The sequence below is a fragment of the Elgaria multicarinata genome, chromosome 20, assembly GCF_023053635.1.
Source record: "Elgaria multicarinata webbii isolate HBS135686 ecotype San Diego chromosome 20, rElgMul1.1.pri, whole genome shotgun sequence".
Lineage (NCBI taxonomy): Eukaryota > Metazoa > Chordata > Lepidosauria > Squamata > Anguidae > Elgaria > Elgaria multicarinata.
The window spans coordinates 16974394-16995209 of record NC_086190.1 but is presented as its reverse complement, the minus strand read 5'-3'; the positions used below and the strand labels follow the sequence as shown (position 1 = coordinate 16995209).

At 46.1% G+C, this 20816-nt stretch overlaps 1 protein-coding gene across 2 annotated transcripts in view; it reads left to right on the top strand.

The window, feature by feature from the left end:
* Nucleotides 1-3221: 3221 nt before the first annotated feature.
* MASP2 (MBL associated serine protease 2) overlaps nt 3222-20816 on the top strand; it is a 23720-nt gene continuing 6125 nt past the window's right edge. Inside the window, exons 1-8 of one of the 2 annotated variants that reach the window (XM_063145340.1) lie at nt 3222-3371; nt 4338-4560; nt 5540-5717; nt 7112-7243; nt 13084-13280; nt 14814-14961; nt 17656-17774; nt 20375-20453. In XM_063145340.1, coding sequence (XP_063001410.1) covers nt 3340-3371; nt 4338-4560; nt 5540-5717; nt 7112-7243; nt 13084-13280; nt 14814-14961; nt 17656-17774; nt 20375-20453 — 1108 coding nt within the window. In that variant the 5' untranslated portion in view covers nt 3222-3339. Of the gene's footprint in view, nt 3372-4337; nt 4561-5539; nt 5718-7111; nt 7244-8387; nt 10260-13083; nt 13281-14813; nt 14962-17655; nt 17775-20374; nt 20454-20816 lie in introns of those variants that run through there. The other variant, XM_063145341.1, reaches the window with a different exon arrangement.

Here is a 20816-nt window from a genome sequence, read left to right as displayed (position 1 = left end):
GATGTACATCGCCTGCAAACGCTTCCGTCTGCAAGCTTGAAACGGAATCATCTGCTTATTTTGTTTTTGTTTTTATATCAGCAACCCGTTCTCAGATATTTCTTCCCCCTGCCGGTTTGATTTTTCCGAATCAAGGAGCTCAGGAGGCCGCAAGTGATCTGTCGGTGACAGGCGGTGTTTGGCGCCTCACAGAACAGACACCTCCGATAACGAGGGCTGACTGTGAGGAGATGGCAGTGTAATTACAGGCTATCTCAGTAAAATCCGTCTCCGGAGCAAGAAACGGAAAAGCCAGCAACCAGCATGGTGAGCTAGAATACCCCCTCCGTCAGACCTTCTGACCATGTGGGTGTTGGGAACAGGCAGGGATGCACAGATGATTATGTCTAAGTAATTTTAAACTCTACACATTATGTTAAATGGCTCTTCTTCTTTTTTACTTCTTTTAGCCCCAGATTGGGACTGCAGTGCAGGGATGGGAGAATTAAACCTTCCCACCAAATCACTCCCCCTCCCCTGCTTAAATTTCCCCCTCCCATGCGTGCAGTGCTAAAACAGAAAAAAAAATCCCCTTTACTTTTTAGTGTTGAAGCAACAGATAGAACTCAAGGAGCCAAATGAATCTGACTATGAAATTGACCGGAGGATTCCAAGTCCGAAGATTCCAAGGACTTGCAGACCAGTTTTCCTTCACTTTTGGAGGATGGATTTGCGCAAAATCTATGCTGGTCATGTGCACTTGCGCAAGCGGAACACAATTCCCAGACATCCCTAAAAATAAAAAATAAAAAATGATTCTTTCAATGGAACAAAAAAATGCCAGGCAAAACAGACAGAAACGGTTTCATAAAATCCATAGATTCCTACTGCCAACACACACTTAAATCGCAAAATACATACGGTTCGTTTCAATTGCGAATGGCACACCTGAGTTTATTTATTTATTGCATTTATATCCCACCTTTTTTCCTCCAAGGAACTCAAGGCGGCATACATAATCCTCCTCCTCTTCTCCATTTTAACCCCACAACAACAACCCTGTGAGGTAGGTTGGGCTGAGAAGTCTGTGACTGGCCCAAAGTCACCCAGTGGGTTTCCATGGCTGAGTGGGGACTAGAACCCGGATCTCCCAACTCCCAGTCCAACACTTTAGCCACTACACCACGCTGGCTGATAGTCAGGGCTGATGGGAGCCAAAGTCCAAGACATCTGGAAGGCACCAGTTTGGGATCAGGACCTTGGTCTACCTAGCTAGTATTGTCAGCACTGACTGGCAACATCTACTCACCGGGGATTACTGTATTTTCTGGCGTATAAGACTACTTTTTAACCCAGGAAAATCTTCTCAAAAGTTGGGGGTCGTCTTATACGCCCAGTCGTCTTATACGCCAGAAAATACGGTATATGCAGGAAACTTATATGGGGAACGAACATACCAGCTTTTGAATGCAAAACTCTGAACTATGGCCTTCCCCTTAAAATAAACTTCTAGTCCTCATGATGCTGAATAAAAGGCTGATATAATAAGAACACAGGACAATGCCTTATTATGACCCTGTTCAGACCCAGAATCGTTGTTTTAAATGGATATTACTGTATCTAATCCGTTTTTATGCTCTTTATGGTTTTAAATTTTGTATATTGTTTTTTAACGTTCCCTGTTTTAATCTTCGTAAACTGCCCAGAGAGCTTCGGTTATGGGGTGGTATACAAATGTAGATGATGATGGTGGTGATTCAGATGACACGCTAAATAACAGTGGTGAAGCATTTTGAGCTAAACATTCTGGCTTAGTGTGTCACGTGAACCATAACTTAGCGTGTCGTGTGAACCCTTCCTAACCCTGGTGGCTACATAACCACGGTTTAAACCCCCTCACTAACCATTTGCTGCAACAGGGTTAGCGGCCTAACCAAGGCTTAACGTGTCGTCTGAACAGGCCCACTGAGTCAGATCCTTCGTCCATGTGGCCCAGCATTGTTGACACAGTCTCCTAGCCAGGAAGTTTTCCTGTCCTACTTGGCGGTGCTGTGGGTCCCATCTGGGAGCTTGCGTCTTCGTATAAAGGAAACACTCCTATGGAAAGGAGGACAGGGCTCCTGTATCTTTAACAGTTGCATAGAAAAGGGAATTTCAGCAGATGCCGTTTGTATATATGGTGAAAGGAAGAAAGGAACCTCTCGTGCAAGCACTGAGTCATTGCTGACTCTTGGAGGGACGCCAGCTTTCGCTGATGTTTTCTTGGCAGTCCTTATAGCGGGGTGGTTTGCCGTTGCCTTCCCCGGCCATTATTACCTTTCCCCCAGCTAGCTGGGTACTCATTTTACCGACCTCGGGAGGATGGAAGGCTGAGTCGACCCGAGCCGGCTGCCTGAAACCAGCTTCCGCTGGGATCAAACTCAGGCCGTGGGGAGAGTTTCAGCTGCAGAAACTGCTGCTTTACCACTCTGGTGAAATTCCCTCTTCATCACAACAGTTAAAGCTGCAGGAGCTATACTAGAGTGACCAGATTTAAAAGAGGGCAGCTTTAACTGTTCTGATGAAGAGGGAATTTCACCAGGTTCTCCATATATACAGATGACACCTGCTGAAATTCCCTTTTCAATACAACTGTTAAAGATACAGGAGCCCTGTCCTCCTTTCCATAGGGTCACCCTGTCTGCTGTGCTACAGCCTATATTTGCTGCGGTGAATAAACGTTTTGAACATGCATGTGCTATGCACAATTGCCAGAATGGTCTAGAGGTTCTGACAAAGTATGAACTGGCCTTCTGTTCTCTGTCTCTGTGTTTGTAATTTTTTGTTTGTTTGGTTTGGGCTTTTAGTCCTGGCTGCTGAGAAGAATCAGGATTCTCAGTACGTTTACGCACCTTGCACAAGAGTGGAGAAGACCCAGCTGACGAAACAGAACTGATATTGCCAAACACGCCATCCCTTTCCTTCCTCCCAGCCCCGAACAAAAAAAATATGTACTTTCCCAAGCCTTCCTCCGTTTACGCCTCCGACTTCGTTTCCTGCTGCAACAGAAACAGTGCAGCTCTATCTCTGCGTACTTTCAGATTTAACTTAAGGTGTGTCCACCTTTTCACTTGCTGAGCCATAGTAAAAGAAAAACCAGGGGAGGGAACCAACGGGTTTGGAACAAGCACATGGCCACTTTGGCCGATCAATCGGGGTGCTGATTGGCATGGCTTCGGCCTAGGGAGCGGGGGTGGGTGGGTGGAGGACAAGATAAAGATCAGATTTCAAAATTCAAACAAACACCGCTGAGCCAACAGAAGGGGGGCCTTTCCCAGCAGTGCAAAGATCCCAACAAGAGCGGTTGATCGCAGACACCCCATGGGCATGAAGAAGGATTTTGCAGCGATGAGGTACGTTCTAGCCAAAATGTCCTTCTCTGGGGAATCAGGGAACCTGCCACAGATTCATTGGACCTGGGTTTGTTTGTTTCTACCCACGTAATTGGAACCTTACAAGATTGCTCCCTGAGAAGGGACGCTATCGATTGCCCCGATAATCTGTCCCATGGCACACGGAGTTTTGGGGGAACATGGGTACCCTCCCGCCCGTGTTCCTCCAAGCAACTAGCGTACATAAGCCTCATGTCTCTGATCCTGGACGTAGAATATAGAATACAGCCTTTCGGACTAGTAGCCGCTGATCGCCTTCGCCTCCATGAAATTGCCCAGCCCCCTCTGAAAGCCATCCAAATCACTGGCTGTCACTGTGTCTCGTGGTAACGAATTCCATAGTTTAACTACGAGCTGTGTGGATTTTTAAAAAAATTCACGTAGGCCTTTGGCGTGTGAGCGGATCTGCTGGATTGAGTCCTGTTTTTATTCTGTTGCCATTACATTTTTAACTGTGTTTTGACGTGTTTGTTTTATTGTTGGAATCATTATCAGCTCAATGTTTATTTATGTTATTGATCAAAATGTTTTATTTGTCTATGACTGTAAGCTGCCTTGAGTGCCATTTTCGTGGTAGAAAGGTGGAGGGCAAATAAATCAATAAATCATCAACGGTTCCCATTTACTCATAAACAGATCCCGTTTTTTGACAGCCTCCCCGCCCGGATCGTTGCAACAATGCTATCGCCAGTACCAGAGGCAGTATGCCAGTGTGTACACCAGTTGCTGGGGAACATAGGCGGGAGGGTGCTGTCGCACTTGTGTCCTGCTTGTGAGTTTTCCGTGGGCTGCTGGTCGGCTGCTGTGTGAACAGAATGATGGACTAGATGGACCCTTGGTCTGATCCAGTGGGGCTCTTCTCATGTTCGTATGAGTTAAGCATGACCTATGCCTCCTTTTGCTAATTTACTCCATTTTCTCTCCCAGGTTTGGCCTCTTCTTCTTCGCCTTTTGCCACGGGGTGCACAGCGACGTCCTTCAGCTGGAGAGAACGTATGGGAGGTTTGCATCTCCCGACTTTCCAAACGTATACCCCAACGGCAAGGAGAGGACATGGAACATTACCGTGCCCAGCGGATACACCATCCGGATCTACTTCACCCACTTCAACGTGGAGCTGTCCTACTTATGTGAATACGACTACGTGAAAGTACGTGGAACTATAGGCGTGACGGCATCTTAGACCTGGGTGTCAGGGATGTTCATAAAGCAGGGGTGTTGAGCCTTAGCTAGGGTGGCCCTATGGAAAGGAGGACGGGGCTCCTGCAGCTTTAACTGTTGTGATGAAGAGGGAATTCCACCAGGTGCTGCACGCAAACAAAGGACACCTGCTGAAATGCCCTTTTCTATGCAACTGTTAAAGATACAGGAGCCCTGTCCATCTTTTCATATGGCCACCCTAGTCCAAATCCGGCCTACCTGGGATCTCAATTTTCCCTAGATGGCCACACCTTCATCCTCTGGCCTCAGGCTGAACTTCCTCCCCTAAGGCTTAATCACCGGCAGTGAAGACAGTTAAGCTAACATACGCTGGTAGTTTTGGTGTTTTGGTCATGCCCCTTTTGACCTTTGCCCCACCTTTGACTTGTTTGGCCCCTCCTTCTTTTGCCTTCAGCCCTGCAAATCAGCCCTGGTATTGATAATCAAATGCTCAAAGTAGTAGTACTGGGAAGTCAGCTTAAAGGTGGAAAAGTTATCCATGCCATACCAGCATCACTTCCAGTTTTATTTTTATTTTATTTATTATTGCATTTAAATCCCGCCTTTTTTTTCCTCCAAGGAACCCAAGGCGTTGTACATAATCCTCCTCCTCCTCCTCCTCCTCCTCCTCCTCCTCCTCCTCCTCCTCTCTATTTCTATCCTCACAACAACAATCCTGTGAAGTAGGTTGGGCTGAGAGTCCATGATGGGCCCAAAGTCAGCCAGTGGGTTTCCATGGCTGACTGGGGACTAGAACCCAGATCTCCTGACTCCCAGTCCAACACTTTAGCCACTACACCACACTTCCCCCACCTACTTGCTTACATCACTTCCTGTTTTGCTCCACCTACTTGCTTACATCACGTCCTGTGTTGCCCGGCTACTTCCTTCGATCAAGTCCTGTTTCGCCCTGTCTACTTGCCTTACAGTTGCATTCAGGGGGGAAAGTCTTGGCCACCCTGTGTGGACATCAGAGCACCGACACCGAGGAAGCTCCAGGAGACAAGACGTACCACTCGGTGGACAACAACCTCGCCGTGACCTTCAGGTCGGACTACTCCAATGAGAAGGAGTTCACCGGCTTTGAGGCCTTCTATGCTGCTGAAGGTGAGAGGTGGAATTGGGAGACTTCCTCTTCTAGGAAAGCAAGGCACACAGAAACGTCATCAACGTAGCTCAAGGTTAGGGCAATCCACAGCATCGCCAGCAAAAAAGGATCGTGTAGCAACAGCTAGGAAAAGCCAATTAAACAATCCCGAGCTACAGGGGGAAATAGTCTTATCTGGAGCTTCTTATAGGGGATGGACCATCTTCATGTAGGGCAGTGGTTCCCAAACTTTTTCAGATCACCGCCTCCTTGGTTCCACAAACTCATGCCCAGTGCCCCCTACCCTACACTATAAAAATAATTATTCAGAACAGCAGTTTTCAACGACCCACTAAGGAAGATAATAACAATAAAATTCAAAACAGTAACAATTAGTTGAATATTTATTCAAAATCCGAAGCACCCACCGCAGGCTTGCCGAGGGAGGGAGGGAAAAGAGAGCGAATGCCTCTGTTTTGCAGCCGGCGTGGCGGGGCACACCAAGCAGGGTATGTCTCTTCATTAGCGTTTTGGTGCTTTTGAAACATTTAAATTCACTGTTAAAAAGGACTTTTCTTAAACGATATTAATACATGTGTGGATTCTTCCCCTGTATGGCTTGGGACCGAACTACCTTCTCCCATAAAAATGTCCCTGGGTTTTAAGACCTTCTGGAGAGGCGCTTCTGGGAAAAGACCACCTCGAACGCCCCCCTATGCAATCCCACCGCCCCCAAGGGGGAAGTACTGCCCACTTTGGGAACCACTGATGTAGGGCTTGAAAAGGAAGACCCTTGTCTGAACCCCTGGACAGCTGCTGCTGCCAGTCAGTGCAGACAATATTGAGCTATGGAACTGACTCCGTATAAAGGAGCTTCCGTCTTCCCGAGTCTTAAAAGAAGGGGTGCAGCTCAGTGCTAGAGAACCCTGCTTTGCTGGGAGAAGTTCCCAGGTTCTAGCCCTAGTGTCTCCACGTAAGGCTAGGAGGGACCTTTGTCAGAATCCCGCTGCCTGTCAGTGCTGATAAAACTGAACTGGATGGACCATGAGTTTGCACTCTTTTCTTGCTTGTGGATTTCCCGTGAGTAGCTGGTTGGCCTCTGTGTGAACAGAAAGCTGGACTAGATGGACCTTGGTCTGATCCAGTACAGCTTTTCTTACATTCTTAATTAAAAACAGGAGGTTAGAATTCACCACATTTTGTGCACAGGGCAATTAGTTCCAGAGGGTGGGTGCCACGACTAAGAAGGCCCCGCTTTCTACATGTCAGATGGCGACATTCCACAGATGGCTGTGGAATGACCAGCAAGGCCTCCTCTGCAAATCTTAACGGTCAGCTGGGCATATAAGGGGGAAAGTGGTTTGGTAGGTACCAATTTTAAACTGCTTCCTCTCTTTCCTTCTCTCTGCTCCAGACATTGACGAGTGCAAACAGGAACCCGACGCTGAACCAATCTGTGACCACCGTTGCCACAACTACCTGGGCGGCTTTTACTGCAGCTGCCAAATCGGCTACCGGCTCCATCGAGACAAAAAAAACTGCACAGGTGAGTCTGCCAAACCTGTGAAGAGCATCGGGTAGACTACTACACACCTGAGCTGGTTCCAGGTCTGGCTTTTTGAAACGCAACCATTTACCTAAAATATAGCTCAGGCTGCCTTGGTTGATTATTTCTTTACTTACTTATTTATAAGTAAATGCATTTATTTATTTATTTATTTATTTATTTAAACCCAACTTCTCCAATGTGTTGGAATGCAACAACCCATCATTCCCAATCGGCATGGGGATGATGGATGTCGTAGTCTCACACACCTGGAGGCTACCAGAGCGTGGGAAAGTTAGTTTAAATCATTTGCTTTATTATGAGTTTATTTAAAAGATTTGCCGAACACCCTCCGTTGGATCTTCTGGGGCAGTTTACAAAACCAAGATTTTAAAGGTACACAAAAGATGTGGAATTTTAAGATGTTTTTAGGGTTTTTTTTAGGATGCTTTTAACAATGTATATTATGTTTTAATTCAGTTTTATGTATTTTATCATTTATTGTTGTTCCCCGCCTCGATCAGAATGGAGAGGCGAGTAAGAAATATTATTATTATTATTATTATTATTATTATTATTATTATTATTATAATATAACAATCACATGTTAAAAAGGGGGAGAAATGTATAGAAGCTGCAATCCTATACTCATTTTCCTAGGAGTAAGCCCCATTCAACACAGTGGGACTTAATTATGAGTAGACATGCAGAGCATTGCACTGTGAGATACGTTCTGATGCTTACTCAGAAACAGGGTGACCCTATGGAAAGGAGGACCGGGTTCCTGTATCTTTAACAGTTGCATAGAAAAGGGAATTTCAGCAGGTGTAATTTGTATGTGTGCAGCACCTGGTGAATTTCCCTCTTCTGTCACAACAGTTAAAGCTGCAGGAGCCCTGCCCTCTGGACCAGATAGAAAAGAGGGGCAGGGCTTGTTGTGATGAAGAGGGAATTTCACCAGGTGCTGCAGGCACACAACTGACACTTGCTGAAATTCCGTTTTTTCTATACAACTGTTAAAGATACAGGAGCCTGGTCTTCCTTTCCATAGGGTCATTCGACTCAGAAAGGCTTATATTCACCAGCCCTGTCTTTCTCTCTCTCTCTCTCTTCTCCTCCTTTCCTGTCCCTCTTTCTTTTCCAGCGTGAAATCAATAAATGCGCTTCTGCACGACTTAGGCCGAGACAGAGCTAGATGCGCCCGGCGTTCCTTCCCGAACCGCCCACAGCTTCGCACCACAGTCCTACAGAGCGCTATGCTCAATCAGTGACTAGCGTGGGTCTTTTCTATTTCCCTCCGGCCTAGGTCTGCCTCCTACGGTTAATAAAATGGCTTTCTCTTTGCCTTCCAAGCTCTTTGCAAACCTGCTTCGCTTTGCAACGCCCTCCCCCGAGCCCCGGGAGAAACATGTATTGCCAATAAAAGGCAAAGGGCTGATGAGAGGAACCGTACAGTCGTAGAACGACAGGCTGGAATGGTCCAGCAGAATTCACAGGATCCTGCCTACCAGTGTCATCCCAGAGGGGGGGAATCGCGTTTGTTTACCGTCGCTTCTCCGCCCATGCGTTCGTCCCTCATTACTTCCTCTTTCGAAAGAGGAAGTAAACAACGCGCACACGGCCCATTCAGGGGGCCATTTTGATTGCGTTGCTTTTCCTGCACACGGCAGAAGATAGTGGCAACTCCCATCTCAAAAAAATACATCAGACTTACTGGGGTGTGTTTTTGTAACGCAAAGAAGGCTAGAAGTGAGCTTCCATGGCCAAGTGAGGACTAGAACCCAGATGTCCCAACTCCCAGTCCAACACTCCAGCTGCTGCACCTGATCCTGCATCTCAGTTCACTCTTAAAAACCAAAGCAACGTCAGTTCGCTTCCCTTTGACTTCGACTCCTAGTTCCTGCTTCGCTTCGCTCTTCCAGTTGCTCAGCAATGTAATTTACAGCCCGCTGTTAATTCCAGACCTAATGATCCGGCCATCATGAGTTCACAAGTTGAGAGGGGCTCATTTCTCAGAGTTCAGGTCTCTTGTGGGCAGTGCCCGTGTATCTGTAATAAAAATAAAGACCAAAGTATAATTGAACGCTCTCCCGGCGGCCCTAAAGCTCAGTTGGAGTTTATGGCCAAGCACCACATGAAAAATTGTCCCATTTCTCTTGCGCAAGCCTTTTTTTTTTCTCTTTTCTTTTTTAAATGATTTTATAGATTTTTTGCACTTACGGATCTGCGGGGGGAAAATACAGCCCTTAATAAAGGCAGATCCCTGTGGTCACATATAAAGAGATATAAAATGTAAAAGAAGAACTAATTCTGAAATGCTCCACTGTCATGACCACGACTGTCTGTTCTCACAACTTAATAGCCCCTGTGCACTTTTTCCTCTTCGCCCCATCAATTGCTACATAAAATGCTCTGGAGAACATGGGCTGCATAAGTGTCACAGACACATATTAGATACTATCAGTGATACCACGGGCGCTGATTGGATAATGCCTGTGACGCCATGGGTACTGATTGGATAAGGCCCGTGACACCTCAGGCACTGATTGGATAATGCCTGTGACGCCACGGGTACTGATTGAATAAGGCCCGTGACACCTCGGGCACTGATTGGATAATGCCTGTGACGCCACGGGTACTGATTGGATAATGCCCGTGACGCCACGGGTACTGATTGGACAATGCCTGTGATGCCACAGGCACTGATTGACACAACTCGATTCCCATGCCTGTGCTATGGTGTGAACTTTTACCAAACATTTATTTCCTTTGTGGCTTGAAAACCCCACAATTTTACGACACAATTCTCTTGCACTAAACCCCTGAAGTGCCAAAGTTCTCATGTAGCTTTGTAGGAAAAATGCAAATGTGATGAACACCAGCAGGGTTGCTCCCTTCCCTGCGATATCCAACGATGGGCCTTGACGTTTTGTGACTGTTTTCCCTACGTTCTGCTCAAATCTGGTCTTCTAGCCATGGTACAGCTAGGTAATTTTAAACCAGTGTTGGGGACACACAGCAGGTTGATGTATAGATCCTCTTCATCAGAACTTTTGTTATGCCAAAATGTGCTTATTGTTGTAGTCCATATCACCACCATCACTATTACTGCTGTGTTCTTTTCTTTGTCTGCCTCTTCTTTTCTCTTTTTCTTGTTTTTATCCTTTCTCTTTTCCTTCCCTCTTTTCTCTCTTCCTCTCTCCTTTCTCTTTTCTCTTTTTCCTATTCCCCCTCTCTTCTTTCCCTTCTCTTCTTTCTCCTTCCTCTTTTCTGCTCTCCCCCTGTTTTCTTTCTTTCTTTCTTTCTTTCTTTTTTCCTCTCTCTTCTTTCTCCTTTCTTTTTCCCCTCTCCCTTCTTTCGCTTTTCTTTCCTTTTCCTCTCTCTCTCTCTCTCTCTCTCTCTCTTCATTCTCCTTTCTTTCTTTCCCCCCCTCTCTCTCTTCATTCTCCTTTCTCTTTTCTTTTTTTCCTCTGTCCATCTTTTCCCTCTTTCTTTCTCTCTCTCTCTCCTTTCTCCTTTCTTTTCCCTCTCACTTCCTCCTTTCTTTTCCCTTTCTCTTTTTCCTCTTTCTTCTTTCACCTCTCATTTCTTTCTCCTTTATCTTCCCCCCTCTTTTTCTCTCTCCTTCTTTCCCTTCTTTTTTCTTGTTTCTAGCCTTTTTTCTCCGTTTTCTTTTTCCTCTCTCTCTCGCTTTTCTATCACACCCCTTCATGGCCCCATTTTGCCTCCATCTGTCTCACCCAAGGCGACACACCGCTGCGCAAATGCCAAATTCTTGGTGTTTAGTTGCATTAGTGCAACACAGCTAACACGGTTGATGACATCGTGCCAAGTTCTACCAGCTCAGAATTTTACAGATCTGCCTTCCAAGTCCAAACCATTTCCAAGCTCTGGACATTGGCTAACTTGAGGAGCTGGCCGTTTGAAAAGCGAGCTTGTCTTGACAAGTTGAAGGGGCAGAAAAATGAACGTGGTTGTGGCATTCGGTACTGTTTTGAGTTCCAAAAGTACAATGCCTTAAAAAAAAAAAGTAAATTGCAGCCTTCCTATCAGTACAGCAAATGGAATACCTGTGGCCTGAGAAACCCTGTTAAAAAAGATTAATAGGGGTCCTGCTTTACTCTTTAAGAGGTGGTACACTACACTGTAGCACAAATGATGGCACTGCAGAGATTCTTCATTTCGTTGGGAGGTAAAAAGTAGAAAGAAGTCACGTCTTTTTAAAAGGCGATTCTTATCGTTTTGAAGGCCAGCAGGCATTCATTCATTTCATTTATGACGGTCACGGACCAGCAAAGATCATATAAATCAAGAGAAAGATAGTTAAAAAGCGGCATGAGAGCAAAATACAGTTTGGTAGAATTCCCTTCTCTCGAGAAGATGGCAACACCTTTCCCCTAATTTGCACCGAGGTCAAAAAAACTTAGAAACACAAGATGCACAAACAAATTAGTACCAAAGTTGTGGAGTTACTTCCAGAAAAGGCTGTTAATAATGAGAGGGGATAGCTTCTTTCTGCATTCCTTATACAAAATGACATGTTCAACAGTAAGCCTGTGTGTCCCAGTTGCTGGGGAACATGGGTGGGAGGGTGCTGTTGCACCATGTCCTGCTTGTTCATCCCTGGCCGATGGCTGGTTGGCCCCTGTGTGAACAGAGTGCTAGACTAGATGGACCCTTGGGCCTTAGCTAGACCTAAGGTTTATCCCAGGGTCGTCCTGGGGCCATCCCTGTTCATGTAAATGACGCACAGGGGATCCCGGGAGCAGGCAGGGGCGACCCCGGGATAAACCTTAGGTCTAGCTAAAGCCTTGGTCTGATCCAGCAGGGCTCTTCTTGCGTTCCTAACATATTCTATTGTTCCAGAGCCACAGGGACAAATCCATACTGTCTCTCTCTCTCTTTTTCTCTCTCTCCAAGTTTATAATATTGCGAAGTTAGATGCAGGCAAGGAGGAAGAGAACAAGGGGGAAGGCTGAATAGCTAGAGGGATTTTCTGATTCTGAGTCACCCAGAGCTCCACCGCTACGAAGGCAAAAACATTCCGAGTGTAATGTGTCACGTCAACCTTTGATCCATCCTCCTCCATAAATCAGTTGGGGGGGGAGCGAGCTGCGGCTGCAAACTTTCGCCAGTGCCCGGCTCCCAGCGAGCACCTAGCGCCGCTGACAAGCAGAGATCCTTCCAGCACTCACTAACTGCCCGTAGTTGGCAACAGGAGAGCGTATAGCTCCAAGCATCCCAGCAAGGGCTGCAGCTGGATTTCGTTGAGCAAAAATGATTTCCACTCCTACGCAGGCTTGGCAGCTGAGAAAGCCGCCGAGAGAGGGGTTGTGTTATCGGAGGTTTCGAGAAGGAAGGAAAGAGGCAGATGGCTGTGATCCAAATTGTGCCAGGGACTAAACATGCAAAGCAGAGATGGGGAACATTTTTCCCTATCAAAGGCCATATTCCCATCTCGCCTGGGACTCTAAGCAAGCCAGATTTGGCCCACAGGTTGGACTTTCAACACCTCCGCTTAACTGGATAGATGTGTGTGCATGCCTGGAATGCACCTTGCCATTTTGAGAAATATCATTAATAATAATAATAATAATAATAATAATAATAATAATAATGCCTCCCACATTAGAGGCATTCAAGAGGCAGCTGGACATACACCTGTCAGGGATGCTTTAGGGTGGATTCCTGCATTGAGCAGGGGGTTGGACTCGATGGCCTTATAGGTTCCTTCCAACTCTACTACTCTATGATTCTATGATTCTAATAATAATGATGATGATGATGATGCTTAGAACACTTTCCTGATGGCTTCTCTTCTCCCCCACCCCTCCTTTCAGCTGACTGCCAAAGTACCGTTTTGACGGCAAGGTCCGGAGAGTTCGCCAGCCCAAATTATCCCAACCCGTACCCCAAACTCTCCCAGTGCAATTACGGCATCCAGGTGGAAGACGGATTTATGGTCATCCTGGAATTCGTGGAAACCTTCGATGTAGAAATTCACCCAGAAGTGTCATGTCCTTATGATATCCTTAAGGTTAGTGGGACCTGCTGTACAGACACTTATTACAGAGTGTCTTAGACATCTAGAGACATCTTAGAAGACCCGCAGCAATACTAACAGAGAGTCCAGAAGCACTTTGATAAATAACGGGCTCAAGTTACAGGACGCCAGATTCCGGCTGGACATCAGGAAAAACTTCCTGACTGTTAGAGCAGTACGACAATGGAACCCATGACCTAGGGAGGTGGTGGGCTCTCCCACACTAGAGGCATTCAAGAGGCAGCTGGACAACCATCTGTCAGGGATGCTTTAAGGTGGATTCCTGCATTGAGCCGGGGTTGGATCTGATGGCCTTGTAGGCCCCTTCCAACTCTTCAATTCTATGATCTCACAAATGTATCAAGGCATAAGCTTTTCTGAACTAGAATCCACTTCATCAGATGCAGGAAGAGTTATTCCCAAGTTGTCAGGGCTGATGGACAATCAATACACATGATTGTCCATCAGCCCAGAGTGGTCTGTTCCAATGTTGCAGCCTTCTCCAACCTTCGCCCTCCAGGTGCATTGGACTGCAACACCCATAATTCTCAGCCGACTGGGAATTATTTTGATGCCGCCTGAAACCCTTGAGATTGCTGCCAGTCAGTGTCAACAAGACTGTTTACCACACCTAAAAAAGAGATTATAGAGCTGGAAAAATGCAGAAAAGGGCAAGTGAAATGATCAAACGTTGGAGCATCTCCCCCATGAGAGAAGGTTACAACAGCTGGGGGTGGTGGTGGAAAGGAGACTAAGAGGAGACATGATAGGAGTGTACAAATTTAAGTATGGTGTGGAGAATGTATATAGGGAGACATTTTTCTCCCTCTCCCATAATATTAGAACCCAGTGGAGTCATCCCATGAAGCTGATGGGTGGGAGATTCAGGACGTACTTCTTCACACAGCGCATACTTCAAGTATGGAATTCTCTACCGCAAGATGTGGTGATGGTGACCAATTTGGATGGCTCTCAAAGGGGGTTGGATACATTCCTGGATGAGGAGGCCATCAATGGCTACTAGTCCTGATGGCTTTATGCTACCTGGAGAGAGCCATGTTAAGGAAAACGTAACCACAGGTTCACTAGCAACAGCTTGGGTGAGTCGCATTTCAAATCTGTTGTTGGTGTTTTTAATTATTCGATTTGGTTTATTACATTGATATACCACCCCATAGCCGAAGCTCTCTGGGCGGTTTACAAACGTTAAAAACAGTGGACATTAAAAAGTATACAAAATTTAAAACCATCAAAAACACAAAGAGTATAAAAACAACAGTATCCATTTAAAAATGACAGTTTTGGGGTCCATTAAAAAACAAACAAACTTAGCGTTGTTAAATGCTGTTAAATGCTGGAAGTGGACCTAGGAGTGGACCTAGGCGGGCCAGAATCCAAGGAGAGGGAGAAGGAGGAGACCAGGGCCTTCGTAATGTGGGAACAGACAGGCACAGGTTGTCGTAAGATGTAGATGCTGAAAGCAGGCAGGCCGTGTTAGGTCGTGAGATTCTCCTTTCGCCATCCCAGATCAAAACACCCAAGCAAGAGTTTGGCCCGTTCTGCGGGGACACCCTCCCTCCAAAGGTCGAAACACGTAGCAGCACCGTGGACGTCCAGTTCACCACGGACCTTTCTGGAATTCACACCGGATGGAAGCTCAGATACAACACCACAGGTATTTATTTATTTATTTATTTATTTATTACACTTATATACCGCTCCCATAGCCAGGGCTCTCTGGGCGGTTTACAGAAATTCTAAAATTGAGATAAAAACAAGAATACAAAATTTAAAACTCTAAAACACAGTACATACACACATAGAGCATTAAAAACCAATTAAAAACTAAACATGTGGGTAATTAGGATGTGCCGCCATATGCCCGGGCAAAGAGGCAAGTCTTAACCTGGCGCCGGAAAGATAGTAGTGTTGGTGCTAGGCGAGCCTCATCAGGGAGATCATTCCACAGTCTGGGGGTCACCACCGAAAAGGCCCTATCCCTCGTTGCCACACTCCGAGCCTCTCTCGGAGTAGGCACCCGGAGGAGGACCTTAGATGTTGAACGTAGTGACCGGGTATATTCACGTCAGGAGAGGCGTTCCGTCAGGTATTGTGGTCCCAAGCCATGTAAGGCTTTATAGGTCAAAACCAGCACCTTGAATTGGGCTCGGAAACATACAGGCAGCCAGTGCAAGTGGACCAGAGCAGGTGATATATGGTCAAACCTTCTGGTTCCCGAAATCAGTCTGGTCGCTGCATTTTGCAAGAGCTGCAGCTTCCGAACCGTCTTCAAAGGCAGCCCTACGTAGAGCGCATTGCAGTAATCTAACTTGGAGGTTAGATTAGGTAGGTGACTTTTCACAAAAACGGGTAGCCTGCGTGTGGCCTGCTTCTCATTGGGACAGTTACTGTATGAAACAGGTTGTTGGCTGAGACAGAGCTGTGGATTTATCCAACGTGGTTCTTCTTGGGCCTGTTCGGAAGACACCTTAAGCCATGGCTTTAACCATGGTGGTTAAGCCAGAAAGCCAGGCTGTGTTCAGAAGACGTGTGAAAAAACAAGTCAAAAGCAAGGGCGGAACCAAGGATAATCTTGCAAAATATTATTTGTATAAAATAATTTCACTATGATTTCATTGAGCAGACAACTGCAAAAACCTTGTTGAATAAGCCCCAGGGAAGGACGTTTTTTGTCCAAAACACGTAGGCACCTTCACTAAACCTTTTTTATACAAAAAATATTTTGCAAGATTATCCTTGGTTCCGCCCCTGCCTTCAGCTTGTTTTTTTCACTCCCTCACGGGGTTTCCCTTCTCTTCCTGCATCCTATGTTCAGAAGACACCTTAAACCATGGCTTTAACCATGGCGAATCAGCCTTTTTGCTTTATTCACCATGGTTAAAGCCATCGTTTAAGGTGTCTTCTGAACACAGCCCGGCTTTCTGGCTTAACCACCGTGGTTAAAGCCATGGTATAAGGTGCCTTCTGAACAGGGCCAATATAAGATTGAGGGTTCTTCCAGAAGGACGTCTCTAAGCAGTACTGGCTGTGTGTTTTTGATGGCCCTTGGCTAAGAGAACATCAGTTGGGGCGGGGGGCGTTCTTACTGCCATGGTCACCAGCTGCTCTTGGTCTTCCTCCTCTTCCTCATCATGGGTCCCACTTGCTTGCTTGACGGCAGAGAGCCAGTGAGCAAGAAGGCCATGGCTTCTCCTTCTCCTCATCTCCATCGTTGTTTGGGCCAGAATAGGAGGAAGGTGAACAAACAGGTTGCCATGGTGAAAAGCAGGAGCAACACAAGGGGGCTGTTATCAATGAGACCCTGATAACCCTCGACCCCAGCCCTGTCTCCTAGTACTAGACATCAAAAAGCATTGTGCAGTTGCTCTGTCTTTCACTCTACATTTGTATTTTGTGGTAAGCGACAGCAGGGAGGCGCGGGGTGAGACAGAAATAGTAGAAGTAAAACACAGGAAGAAGACGAGTCCATCCGAATCACCGGTAAAATTCTGTGAATGAGGCAGGGCGGTGATGTAATAAGGGCGTGATCCTGTGGACTGCGTCCTTGCCGCTCAGAAGATCCCGAACGTGCCAGCGCCCCCAAATTCCTGTGCTCTGTCGGGCGGAAGCCAACGAGGAAGGAGAAGCCATGGAGGAAATCTTTGCCTTCCCGTCTTCCTTTCCATATTGCTTTCACTCAATGGCCTTTTCAGTCTGTCTAGCGAGGGCAGCCCAGAAGGGGAGGGGAGGACGCTGGAGGAGGCTCAGGATAAATCATATCCTGGCCTTTCCAGTCTCCTCCCCTTTTCAACCAACAGAACACCCGTTTCCCCCTCTCTGAGGTTGATTTTCTGACCTCGGAGAGGCATCCAGCATGGCTCTCCAGGATGCAAGGGGTCGGGAGTTGAATCTCCGCCTCCCACTTCCGAGACCAGAGCGGAGATTGGACCAATTCCTGGAGGAGAAGTCTATCAACAGCTACTAGTCCTGATGGCTCTGTGGTACCTCCAGGATCAGTGTGCCTATGTACACCAATAGCTGGGGAACTTGGGTGGGAGGATGCTGTTGCTTGTGGCTTTCCCGTGGGCAGCTGGTTGGCCACTGTGTGAACTAGATGGATGCCGGCCGGACTATATGGACCCTTGGATGGACAAGGGTTCAGTCCTAGGGCTGCTAGCACAATGCAAAAGAAGACGCCTTGTACTAAGAAGAAAAAGGAGTGAAATACTCGTGCCTGCAATTGTGGGGTTAACAGGACAGGGGGGTTGAGAGAGACCCTTCCAACTTTCTGGTGTGAATAAACAGATCACGGAGTCCACTTTTCCAGGAAAGACTAACGGACGTCTCTTTGTTTTTCAACTTCCTACAGCATTGCCATGCCCCAACCCTATAGCGCCACCCCATGGCCAGATCTCTCCGGTGCGAGCAAAATTCATCATGAGAGACTTTTACAATCTCTCTTGCGAAGTTGGCTATGTACTCTTGGAAGTAGGTAAAACTATGGTGGCTTTCCTCTCCTTCTCTGTATTACTGTTTGTTTTGCTGCATATGTATTCAATTTGTGCTTGTTGATTCGTTTTATGTTAAGTAATTCATTAAGATTAATTAATTAAAATTGATTGATTGATAAATTAATGAAAAGCATTTTTACTCAGCTCTTCAGCCAAAAAGGTTCACAAAGTAGCAGAGAGAGAGAGAGAGAGAGAGAGAGAGAGAGAGAGAGTGTGTGTGTGTGTGTGTGTGTGTGTGTGTATATATATATATATATATATATATATATATATATATATATTCCAAAGCAGTCCCTGCATTCAGGTTTAGAATCTAAAGCAGAGAGGCAAGTAGAAGATAGATTTCCAGTTGTTTTGGATTTCAACTTCCAGAAGCCCCTATCACCATGACCAGTGGTCAGGAACACTGGGAATTGAAGTCCAAAACATCTGGAGATCCACTTCCTACCCACCAGAAATCTAAAGGACATGGCATAAAAGGAAAAAATATGGGAGGGAGAAGGAAAATAAACTCAGATACCAGTTCTTAAAGTTAGGGTTCTTAGAATGGCCAGCTGGGATAGACGAAGTTCAGAAAAGCCAAAATGAGCTGGTTTGTCTACACAGCCAAAGGAATGTGGTTGCTTCTCTTTCCTCCCACAGCTCTGAAGTCTAATTTTAACTGATGTGTCTCTAATCTAGTCATAATTAAACACCAGTGGAGACAAGGGAATCTATGTCTTTCTTCAAAAGGTGAACCCCGCACCTTCTAAACCAGTTGGCATTCCCAAGGAGGTTTACAGAAACAACAGAAATGTAATATCGATACAGACTCGGACACAAATCATCAACACCTGAAGCAACGACAATAAAATAGCTGTACACCATAAATCGTGGATCATTAAAAACTTGCAACAATGTAAAAAAGTTAAAAGCCTGAGATTCTTAAAAAAAAAAAGTCATCACCTGGTATCAGGTGACTACAGCACAGGCACCAGGTAAGCCTCCTTGGGTAGGGTGCTCCACAGGTTGGATACAACCAAGCTGTCAGGTTTACCTCCGAGTGGAACCAAATCCCATAAGGAATTGTTGAACAAGCGCTCTATGTTCAGACTGGAGAAGGTATTCAAAGCCCTAAAAGGCTTGGGACCAGGTTATCTGGAGGATCACCTCCTCCCATATGTACCTGCCCAGATCCTAAGATCATCCTCAGAATGAGCTGCCTAGAGAGGTTCGCCTGACACCTACGTTATAACGCCAGATAAAGACCTTTTTTATTTTCCCAGTGTTTTAACAGTTTATCATCCTAGCTTTTTAACTTTGCTGTTTTAAATCTGCATTTTAAATCTCTGCATTGCTGCTCGGTTTTATTCTGGTTGTACTTTGGTATTGTGGTTTTAAGCTTTCATACTATGTTTTATGCCATAGTTGTGGTTTTAATTTTTGTGAACCTCCCATAGAGCTTCGTCTATTGGGCGGAATAGAAATAAAATGAAATAAGTACATAAGGATTGAGTATTGCGTCCAGTTCTGGGCACCACACTTCAAGGACGCAGACAAGCTGGAGCGTGTTCAGAGGAGGGCAACCAGGATGATCTGGGGTCTGGAAACAAAGCCCTATGAAGAGAGACTGAAAGAACTGGGTATGTTTAGCCTGGAGAAGACAGAGGGGAGACATGGGAGCCCTCTTCAAATACTTAAAAGGTTGTCACACAGAGGAGGGCCAGGATCTCTTCTCGATCCTCCCAGAGTGCAGGACACGGAACAATGGGCTCAAGTGACAGGAAGCCAGGTTCCAGCTGGACATCAGGAAAAACTTCCTGACTGTTAGAGCAGTATGACAATGGAACCAGTTACCGAGGGAGGTCATGGGCTCTCCCACCCTAGAGGCCTTCAAGAGGCAGTTGGACAACCATCTCTCAGGTATGCTTTAAGGTGGACTCCTGCATTGAGCAGGGGGTTGGACTTGATGGCCTTAGAGGCCCCTTCCAACTCTACTATTCTATGATTCTATGAAGGAAAGGCTAAGGGGAGACATGATGGTTATCTTCAAATATCTGTCATGCAGAAGATGGAGCAGACTTGATCTCCGTTGTTTCAGAGGACAGGACTAGAAGCAATGACTGGGAAGCAGACATTGGCCAAGTATCAGGAGAAACGTCCTTGTTCGACAAGGGAACAGGCTGTATTTAAGCAGAAACAGGACATTAATGTTTTGGGAATATGATGGGAGTCGTAGTCCAAAACATTTGGAGGGCATCAAGTTGGGGAAGTGGGTGGGTGTTGGAGTAGCTAATCCTTGAGAACCCTTCCAACTGTGCTAGGCATAATTTGCTTTTGCACAGTCGTGCAAATTGTTTCTCAGCAGGCAGGATCCCCTAGCGGTCACTCCAGCCTTGCCCGTCTCCAGAAAAGGACGCAATGCTGGTTTTTGCCTTATTATCATCGTTATTGATAGCCAAAGGCAAATGCCTTCTCACAGACTGTACTAAACATATTTCCCCACTGGGGCGCATCCATTTGGGCTGTCACAGCAGCGACTGTTTTCAAGGAGAAAATAAATGGGTCTGTGCTTTTCTGCTTTTTCCTCCTACACAGAATGAGTTGATTGTGGGATCCTTCACAGCAATATGTCAAAAGGACGGCTCCTGGAACAGGCCAATGGCTGAGTGCACCAGTACGTCAACGGTCATGTTTTGCGTGGGTGGAAGGGAGCTTTTAGATTTTAGTCAGATGGGTTACAGGGTTTAATTATTTCTTATGGGGATCCATATTCCATTTGGCAAAACGAAGCGCTCTCTCTCTCTCATAAAATAAAGGAATGAGTAAATAAAAAGCCTTTGGAGGCAAAACAAGCTTGTGTCAGAGCATATAAAATTTGCTTTCATTGAAATATCCTCACTGGGAACACAAATCGACAGGCACAGTCATAGTTGTGTTCTGGACAAGACAGTCAAAAAGTTCCCAACGTTTACTCCGGGCAGGAATCCTGTGCTTTTACTTGTTGGCTGTTTTACTGAGCTGGATTTTTTCAGCTTTT